At 32.4% G+C, this 11,021-nt stretch overlaps 2 protein-coding genes across 2 annotated transcripts; one reads left to right on the top strand and one right to left on the bottom strand.

The window, feature by feature from the left end:
• Positions 1-715: 715 nt before the first annotated feature.
• On the top strand, positions 716-4,352 carry TRIADDRAFT_54111 (uncharacterized protein; the record flags this gene model as incomplete). The annotated part of the gene is made up of 8 exons (XM_002110777.1): positions 716-1,265; positions 1,347-1,447; positions 1,596-1,681; positions 1,765-1,932; positions 2,167-2,526; positions 2,643-2,772; positions 2,894-2,974; positions 4,296-4,352. The coding sequence occupies 8 exons, from the start codon at positions 716-718 to the stop codon at positions 4,350-4,352; spliced, it is 1,533 nt and encodes a 510-aa protein (XP_002110813.1).
• Positions 4,353-6,857: 2,505 nt separating this feature from the next.
• On the bottom strand, positions 6,858-9,358 carry TRIADDRAFT_23343 (uncharacterized protein; the record flags this gene model as incomplete). The annotated part of the gene is made up of 7 exons (XM_002110241.1): positions 6,858-7,073; positions 7,195-7,318; positions 7,488-7,568; positions 7,734-7,874; positions 8,077-8,259; positions 8,644-8,771; positions 9,293-9,358. 7 exons carry the CDS (start codon positions 9,356-9,358, stop codon positions 6,858-6,860), a joined length of 939 nt encoding a protein of 312 aa, XP_002110277.1.
• Positions 9,359-11,021: the final 1,663 nt, after the last annotated feature.

Here is an 11,021-nt window from a genome sequence, read left to right as displayed (position 1 = left end):
GAAGTCAGATAATTAATATCAATGGATAGGGTACTTTACCATAGATTCGACACTCACTTTTTCAGATCATTATAGTAAAATAAGTAATTCTTAATGCTAATTTTACTTTTATATTCATGAAGATTTTTAGCACAAAAAATCTCAATTCTTGACTTGCTATAATTCCTGTGTTTATGTATATTATACATTAGACTTAAAAATGTAGCACTTCTTTTATTTTTTGGGTTCTAAATATCAAAGCAATTTCCAAAAGCTACTGCAGTTTTCCTTTAGGAGAGACTAATATAAATATTTTAAATCTTGATGGGGTAAAATAGTTTGAGTTACCGTATTTATTTTTAAATATTATTGAAATTGATAGACATGAGAGTGCCGTTGAATTTTGATTATCAAGGTCCTAGAACATTTTAATTGTTATTTGCAAATAGAAATTGAATTTATAGTAATTTCTTTCAATTTTACTTTTACATAAATAAACATTACAATACTCCATTTAGTGCCATTTATTTATATTCATCAATTGACCTTGGTATAAAACGAGAAGAAATAACCTCATAACGTTTAATAGAGAGTTCTTTTAGCATTTCATGTCTTGTTTTATACCTAGGGATATGAAATATTTGATTGATTGGATGCTCCCTTACTCTCCATGATTGTTTATGTTCATTTATTTCCGTTGGTTTACAATTAATTTTGTCTATATTATCTAATAGATATGACTACAACAATACAAACAACCAGCAGGGATATTATTTTGTCGACACAACCTGAAGATCTACGAAAACAACAAGATCGATTCAGTAACTCATGTCATTTCAGTGAACTAAATCAAAGCCATACCGTGGATGAAAGTTTGCTATGTCGCGACAAAACTTCAACATTTGGGTTAGAAATGCATTGTGATAGCCATTCCGATCCAAATATTTGCACTCCAGGGGTTAAAAATGCCAATTTCTTTGGCAGTACCGCCGATGAATCGGATTTGCAGTCAGTACAATATCATAGTCAAGCGTCGTATACAAATGATGAAGATTCGCTGTTACCCTCATCAGCATCGTCTATTTATTCGTCATCATTTTACTCAGATAGTTTTAACAGCTTGTCAGGCCTTGTTACATCACCAAATACATTACCAATGCATTCATCACAATTTCTAATGCCACCATCACCAGCGCCATCGGAGCGCCGCCATTCTATCACAAGTACATGGCCTCAAAGTGCTGGTCACCATTTCCCTATGGATAATACTCAATTTAGTTATCAAGGTAAGATAGGAGTGTTGTATTCTATTCTTAAAAGCTGATGATTGTAACTTGGATGTTGAAAAATATTGCTTTAAATCTTAGGTACTCCTGTTTCATCTCCTCCCTATAATGGCCATAACAATTATGAACGATTACACTTGGTATCAGGGGACGCTTTCGACGATCAATTTGAAGAACTTAAGGTTACAAGAAAATTTCATTCTTTAAAAATTAAATAATTTGCTAATGATACATCGTATGTCGTTTATTATGTAGCATTGCTGCTATATTAACAACTAAGCGTGGTAAAAGATTTCCTTTTAATACAATTATTTCCTTTTAATGCTGCAGGAATCCTTAAAAGAATGGCTAGTTCTTCTTTGTGATCTAAAATTTGGTGATCGACTTAAAACTGGTTATAAAGGTTCCATCTACAAGTTAGTTTCGTATTCATATGATAACGTTGTAATTCGTTTGGGTAATTTAATATTTTTCTAATGCGACTAATACCTTATATCAGAGGCCGATGGCATGGAGAAGTTATGATTCATACAAGAGAGAATTTAAATAAGAAGGAAATTTCTGATTTATGGCAAGAAGTATCTATTTTAAGTATGATTCGCCATGACAATATCTCTTTATTTATGGGAGCTTGCTTCGAACCCCCATTTTATGCAATTATTACAAGGTAAAACATTAAATGGACATTCTAGTATTCATCGTTTGTTATAATTATTAATATGTGTACATATTAATGATAATTTTTTCGAACCAATTTGAGTGGAATTACGGTATACAGTATACGAGTAGATCACGTCAGAAAATGATTAAAAACATGATGTTGTAATTACATAAATATAACTACGATACTCGTTCTTAATCTTCTGAAATTGTAATATAGTATGTCTTATTTTCACTGTAGCATGCGTAAAGGACACTCATTATATCATCACACACATCATCGCCACGATAAATTATCGATGAAGACTAAATTGCAAATTGCGCGTCAGATTGCACACGGAATGGGTTATTTACATGCCAAAGGAATCGTTCATACCAAATTGTGTTCTAGAAATATTTTTCTAGAATCAAAAGTGAAAATTTCAATCACAGATTATAGCACTTATAATGGCACATCTTATCGTAGTGAAAACACCAGTATTATTCCACATGGCCATTTAACATATATTAGTCCTGAATTAATGAGAACAATGATTGTTGATCCACCGAATTTCAACATGTCCATGCCCTATACATATTATTCCGATATGTATGCTTTTGGGTAAAGGCTTTTACGCTATCATTTTTATCTTAGAACTTATACGAGCGAGTATATCAATAAATTTATATTACAGAATACATATATACATTAACTCTTAATTTTCTTATATATTGTAGAACTATACTTTATGAACTAGTCGCATTTGAATGGCCATTTGCTGGCGAACCAGAGGATGTTACTATATGGAAAATTGGAAATGGTTGTAAGCAGAGTTTGAATCATATCAATTGTCCACCAAAATTAAAGGTAGAAAGATACAAAATATTTAACAATATTTATTTTAGTAAAAATGTATAAATATGAGGAAATTTTTAGTGTTATACTTAAGTTGATACTACCTGTTATTATTTTTAATCACAATAAACAGAAAATTATCAACATGTGTTGGTCGCATAATATCGCTCAAAGACCACAGTTTGTAGATATGGCGAAATCATTACAAAACAACGTAAGTAAATTATGTATACCGATCAATTCTATAAATATTTTTAGCTTACCTAATATTATACAAAGTTCTATCTATCAAATTGTGCGTTAATTATTTTTGACTGCTAAAATAAATTGCCATGATATTATTCTCTAGTAAATTTCTTGTAAGCAGTCTATCGTTTAGTGAATTTATCGGAATAGAGCGTCATCTGCAGTCTATGTACTGTACAGCATATCAGCCGTTGAATTCCTCTAAGTTGCGCCTATTACATTTTTATGTAAAATCTAGTAGCTTATAGTTTTATTAAGATATAAATAGCAACTTGATTGTTTGGTAGAATATTAATATTAATAATGATATCAGTTGTCCTTTTACTTCAAGCAGAGTAGTATGATTGGGTCGTTTAAATCAACTAAAAAGCATAGCATGTCGGAGCCAGATATACTTCATAGAATTCCTTGAAGGGGAAATGAAGTGGAACGAAAAATACTAAATATCTAGATTTACTTCATCTTTTCGGGATCAATCTTGCAACTGAGTTTCGTCGCACTCTGCTTTCTTTTCAATAAGCATTAATAATTAAGTTGTTTGTATCGGTATTTAAAGCCTCTTTTTTAAATCGAATGTTGTGTTTCTACTCTATCATGATTTTTTATTACAAGTTCTAAGTATAGATTGCTATAAGGTGATATTAATTACATCTTTTCTGATATTTGTACTCGCTGTCTAGCTCCGAGCTAGCAAATACGAATGTATTATAAATTTAAATGTTGATGGATGTGTTTCCCATCTTTAGAAACGATAAATTTATAGTTTGTCCAGCATTCATAATTCCTTACATTAACCAAACTGTTTTACTTATCCATGCAATTGCTTTGCAATGGAGATTATTTTGTTTAGCAAGGCTTGATCTTGCTCCTTGTTGACATCGTATTTAAGGTATTATGTCTGTAAGAAGTTAGTTGAATATTCAACGCTATTATACGACTTATAATATTTCATCATATTGAATCGGCTTGCACTTTCAATATTACCGTGGCATAGTTATTGGTAACTATAATTTACTATCAAAGATACAAAGTTAAAAATATGGGTTTATTTTAGTTTCTAACACTGCGTATCTATCAATCTTTCTCATGATTAACTTGCAATTATTAATTGATTCAGGCGATAATGAATGATCACATTTTCCTTTGAAAATTTGTTATAGTTTGATATCAATCAAAACAGGCCTTTCTGAGGTTATACATGGGTTGTATTATACCTCGGTAGTTGCTACTGCATAGATATATTTCAGTTCTACTTCATCTCTTTTGTACCTTTTCTTGTTATTTTATAGCCAATTGAAGGCCTAATCTTGGCAGAAACGATTGATTATGTTGTAAACTATTGCTAAGCTATTACTGCTCTAATTCTACATCAAAATTCAGTAAGTTATCGCCGATCAAGTGCCGAATTTTGTCTTGTCTGTGGAATAATAAAATATCATTTTCAATATTGAAATATTGTTAACACAAGTATTATACATAAATATAAATAATATGATTGACATACGCATATATAAAAAAATTATCCCGCAATATTAAAGTCAACTAACCATTTTTGGGGGAGGGGAGGAGGGATAAAGCTATCAGATATTAATACAAATACAATTGTCATTAATGCATCTATACTCAGAATAAGAGCTCGAAAGTAATGAATTTTACAGTGGATTGAAACAGTTAATGGATATTTGAGATCTAAGATGCTATGGTAGGTTAGTAATTGTTGTGATAGTATGTCCTAAAAAAAACGTTACTTTGAAAGTTAATAATACGATGTTAACTATTTGTGGCACATTAGAGATTTGCTCTGTTTTAATAACTCAGAATTTTGAGTTGTAGCATTGCGAATCTAGAGTTAAAAACTCATACACTACAAGCTAATTACGGTAGTTGCATATTTTGGAAATACTTCCAGTAATTATATGGAGCAAAGCAATGTACTGTACAGTAATGGAAAGCACTATATAAGGTAAAATAAATGTAGACTTTGAGTTAGAAGATTGCCCATTTAAGAGTTTTAAAATCTGTTCATCGCAACTCGATTGGTAAAATAGAAATTTCTGCTATCGTAATGAGTTTCATCAGATTTAAATTTTTAGCTACGCTAAATCGAGATAGACTGCAACTTAGATGTAGTATTAAAATATTGAAAGCTATTTGGATTGCTAAAAGAACGAATCAAGGAGAACGTTGTACGGACATGTAGCCAGACCGACCAAATTACCCTGTGTACGCTGCACACTACTGTACTGTCCAGTACAGTATGACACAGCTCTTGGGCAGTCTTGAACCAGATAGTACAGTACTGTAGACCGGCAGTGCTGCACGATCTTTAGCTCTGGTTTTAGCTCTGGTTTTAGCTCTGGTTTTAGATGCTCTCTTCTGTAAATTTTTACGATTTTTATGGAAGGAGGAAGAGACTAGAGACCATAGGAGGTGCTATCGGAAACGTTAACAGTGTGAGATACGGCAATGTAGTGGAGTGATTGTGGTTGCTGTATTAAGAAGAAACGAAATGAAGATAAATTGTAGCTGTGAATTCTTTTATCTTAAAGTGAAATTGTAAGAACTGGAAGATCAACTTTATAATCGAGATTGCACTCATTGCAAATGAATCAATTTTTCAGCTAAACGTAACTTGGGCATACAGTATATAGTATTGCATGTTTTTCTAAGTGTAACTTAATCTTCTCTTTCTGTTGAGATACTAGGGAATTTACTGACAGATCTGTCACTGTAGATGATGAAAAGGGGTTTAAATCCATCATTATTTCGTGCCTACAGTCTGTGTACGGAGAGGTACGTTATATTATCTCGTCTTATACTTGTGAATACGCAAAGATCATCCATTCTTTCAGCTTTTGACGTACTTTCTATAATGTTGTATTTAAGATTGGCTCTATAATGACTGTTGATGTCTTGAAGTATGATCAGAGCAAACTTGAAGCCATCTTACGTACGAAATCTAGGTCACTTGAAACGAATTAGTTGCCTTTCGCTATTAATATAAATTTAGACTATTCAATGAATAGTATTCGTGTATCTTTCTATGGCTATTTGGCACTGTGTACCTGCGTAAATATACGCATACGCGTATATTTATACATTTTTGTCTATCGGCTTAGTTCATAACCAGGTCAAAATTTAACGATCTTATGAAATACAGCACTGTACTTTCTAATCATTCTGCAATATGATATACGAATAAGTAATTTTACTGTATAGATGGTCGGCGGATACTTATTGAAGTAATTTAACAACAATCCATTTATGTGTAATTGGGTTACTAGATGCATTTACAGATTGTACCTGATTACAATTCGTATAATTGCATCGCCATAGATTTGGGGTTTACAGTGTGATGATCCCTGCCTTATTTCTTTATTCCATTCTATATAGAGATGCTGTCAAGGTCTGGAGCTCACTTACACTAACCGGCACGTACGGTGATTATGAATGTGCTTTCAGAATTTTGCAGGTAAGCTCTAATGAGGACTTTCTGTAACTATAGCAAGCCCGAAGAAGTTCAATAATAGTGTTTTATTAATCAGATCGAAAGATAAATATGGAATATCTAGTACCTATTGCAAAATTGGGAACAACGGTGTACTGTATAAAATGTAGTAGTACCGATGATTAGATCGTGTCGTATATAGATGCAGTTCGTTTTGTCCATTACATCGGAACAAATAACTTTAATTACTATACACAGGTATCTCCCTATCTTATGTCATTGGCCGTTTGTAGTAGGGACTAAACGTGAGGTAACTACAAATAAGTTATTTACATTCATGAATATCACGAAGAGTAGCTTAATGAATTTGTTAATAATATATATAAAAATTTCATCTTTGATTTTAGCATCCGGACGGACGCTTGTGATTGGTGAGAGCTTTTTTATTATCAGGTTCTCCATCCACGAGCCTCTCTTCCTTGATACAATCGAATTTCCTTTTTAATAGATTTTCTGTTATCATTGGTGAATACTTTGGTATCGGTAAACCCAATTCGTCCATAACACCGATCATCACTTGATCAACATAGCCATGGATACATAATGACGCTTTTTTGTCCTATCCAGTAATACATGTTATTATAAATATAAAAGCTCAGAAAAATGTTCAGAAGTCTCGTTTACAAGATTTAATATATTAGAGAAACGTATTCTTAAATATTGATAGTAGTTAGCCTTACCAATTTTGTCGGTTGTAGATTACAAATCGCTATGCACCCGTTGTTCTTTAACGTTAGCAGAGGCAAGTCTCCACTCGGTTTAATTTGGAGTGAAGTACCCAAACACAAAGATAAATCAGATCGCCTAAAAACAGTACGCCATGAATTATATTTAATACGTTAATGAAATTGACTAGGAACATAATTCATTTGGTATCGCAACGGAACAACTTTCGTTCTATGTGAAACTTAGATGACAAAACTAAGGTTTCAACAAAGGCAAGGCTCGGAGCTGTGTTTACGTGATATATCACCTTAGATGATCTTCAGCTGAGAGTAGGTCTTTTTCTGGAAGAGAATCTTCCCAATCTAATATTGTATCTCTTATATAGCCTCTGTAAAAATAAAAAGAATTAAGGTACAAATCATGTACGATGATTTTAGATGATATGTATCAGCATTTAGCGGATCTGCTAGGCAAATTTTAGCCAAAAAGACAATGATAGTGTGCAATTATGACAATTACGACATGTCAGTGTATCGTGGATAGGCAAATTTACCTGCATCGATCGTTACGAGTGCATCTTGTGCCTGTCTTCTTACATCCAACGGTAACTGAGGCATGAGCATGACAGTATTCTTGATAACATCTATCACATCTATCAACAAACATGTTTCCATGGAGTTCCGATACTTTGTTTCTGTTATGGGCAATAAGAATGACATAGTAAGTTAAGTTTCCGGTACTTCATGTTTGCACTATACGCGTATAACAGAATGAATCGTGATAGTTATTAACTACGAGTTATAGTAATCACAATTTCTTTTACTGAAGTATTAGCCAAGTGATACTTGTTATGCATCAGTAGTGAAATAAAATAATTTAAACACATTAGATGTTACCTTGGGAGGCCAGATTTCCAATGTAAACCGTCAACGTTCTGACTAATTACATATTTCACAATGCCAGCTCTGGCTAGTTCGACTACTGCCATATGTGTTAAAGTAGGTTGAGCAGTTTCGAATGTAATATTTATTTCCGGTTTTTTGCCTTTTTCCTCTAATGTCCATACGCCTCGAGGGCCCCTGAGAGGAGCAGTTTAAAATTGATCAATAGAAGTAATTGGTTGCCTAATGATACCTGCTCTCTAGATTTACTGTACTGCAAGTGTTTCTTTGCTAGTACTGTACCTAATCCAATTTAATTGTACTGTACCTTACAGACTGAATGTTTTAAATCAGGGTTTTTGGATAGAGAATTTAATGTGCAAGAAAAGGCGATTATTATCGAACTTGTTACAATATCATTTATTTATTTTAAAATAGAACATTACGCGTATAAACCTACTCTACTCGTCAATAAAAGGCAGCATTTACCACAAGATTAGTGATAATAAATTACTCGTTCAATTACAGTTACAGTTGTTAGCTAAAGGCTATCCAATATATGTATTATTAATTATCACTCACCTAAAATCGGGTATTCCAGCACTGGTGCTGATACCTGCACCAGTATGTACTACAATATACTTGCTGGCTTTAATCATTTCTGCCAGTTGTTTAATTTTACTTTGTAGTACTTCAGTGGAATCAAATATCTAAGAGAACAACAGATGATATCGAAATTTTTAGCATAGTGGTATTATCGCTTGCTCGATGGGGGTATTAAGACTTCAAGATCTGAAACACATAGTCTATTTTTACTCGTACTGTTAACAATATCTTATGTTAATAGTAAAGCTGCTGTACTTTAGTAATAAATATAACATTACGTAAACAGCATCGCATATCAATGAAGTGATGACAATTACTTAATCTTTAACAGCTTTGAAAGCGGCAGCAAGCACTTATTACATCAATGCACAATATCGAGCGTAGTTTAGCGTTGTTACACAGCTATGGAAAAGTAGTGGATTGAAAGTAGAACGTATAAACTATAAGTAATACAGCAAGTTCCCAGCTCTGTTGAAGCATTTTGATTTTTGCTAGATTAACTTTCATTCGCTGACTGTGAGTTTTAAGGTCTCAAACCTTTGTAATACTATGAATCGTGAACTGGTCAGTCTGTCTTTTGCTGTATCCCTACTACGTAGTACTGTAGTATCAACAGGTTTCTTACCTCGGCTTGGCCACATTTACCCTTGTTTGGATAATGAGATAGATTTTCTGCGTAGTTTACTGACATAGTTGAATCATATTTCAAGAATGAATGAGAAAAATATTTTTTAAATTTGCCAGTTGTTCTCTAAGGTGCCCATAGCAACCCATAGTACTGCAGTATTGTACAGTACAGTATAGTACAGTAAAACAGTGCTGGGTACCGTAGTTCGACCAACAGTACAATGTCTCTATCAATTCTAAATTTCCTTACTGTACCCCTAAAAGTTTATCCACCTACGTCCAAAGAACAGTACTCATATTCTGCTTGCAGATTCATCGATATCCAATATAAGATAGACGCCATTATAGGACAGGCGTTTACTTGATATACGTAATTTAATACATACTTCAAGCTTTCAATTTAAGGTTCTGAAACAAGATCATTGATAGATTTACTTCGTCGTACATGCATCAATGTTACTGTTTATTTATTGATTGATTCTTAGTTGTTAAAACTTCTGCAATGACATACGACGAAATGATTACGTACATTATCTCGTATAGATTTACTTTCCTTTATATTATAACCAGTAAAATAGAATTTGAAATAGAATTGAAAACATCATGTAGTGTTGAATTATACTCAGTTCTGTTAATAAACTAATATATAGCAAATTAGGTTGACCATTTATCTATATACTATGATAAGTACCATCTTTCACTCCCAATACAAATTTACTATGCATCAATAAGTGACAAGACGTAAAATGATGACAATAAATTACTATTATTAACAATTACATAATTTCTTAAGGATACTTTTTCCTTATAGAAGGTAGTATAGGTATAAATCTAACAGTCATAATTTTAATTTCTAGTAGGGTGTAATCCAATCGGAATAAAGGTCTTCATTAGTACTGTTGGGTTTACGATTGGACATGCAGTGTGGTTAACATTAATCCTACCGTTAGTGTAGGAATGTACTCGTATGTCAACCAATTTCTCGAGGCAGCATAATAGAACTGCGATACTTTAGGAGTAAGAAATCTAGTTTAATCAAATGATTCTTGTAGTCGACATAGATATTTTCTTTCGATGAATGCTACGCTACTTGATTACATATATATATATTGTATATGTAAAAATACCTACAAATACGAGTAGATAGATATTATTGCAGGACAGCAATTTTCTTGATATAGCTTAACACTTGTAGCTTCGGTTTAACTTCTGAAACAAGATCATCGATATATTTCCTTCGTTGTATATGATATTCTTATTTAATGTTTATTTATTGATTGACTCCAGTTAAAGTTTTCTGCAATTACTTTCAATGAAATTATCACATAAATCGTATAAATTACTTGTAGCACGTTTTATTACTCAAAGGTACAGTTTAATATGATTAATGACATAATGAATTTATTTTTTTCGATCTAGTACTGATTATGCGAGTAGCTACTGAAATAGAATTTTGAATAGAGTTACATGCACTATGCATATTGAAATAAATTTAGTTGTGTTAATAAAATAACATTGTAAATCAGGTTCATATTCATCTTTACAATATGCCATTTTCCATTCTCAATGACGTGCGTGATGTATCGATAAGTACAAAATGTAAGATTATAAACAGAACCATCAATGTTTTTGTCTATAATTGTAGAGTGATTTATAAATTTTTTCATCGAAAGTAGCTCCATATGCTTCTCCTATGAGAGAATATTATACTCATCATAGGACTGAAA

The sequence above is a fragment of the Trichoplax adhaerens genome, genomic scaffold (genome assembly GCF_000150275.1).
Source record: "Trichoplax adhaerens TRIADscaffold_3 genomic scaffold, whole genome shotgun sequence".
Lineage (NCBI taxonomy): Eukaryota > Metazoa > Placozoa > Uniplacotomia > Trichoplacea > Trichoplacidae > Trichoplax > Trichoplax adhaerens.
This window is presented reverse-complemented; position numbering and strand designations above follow the sequence as displayed.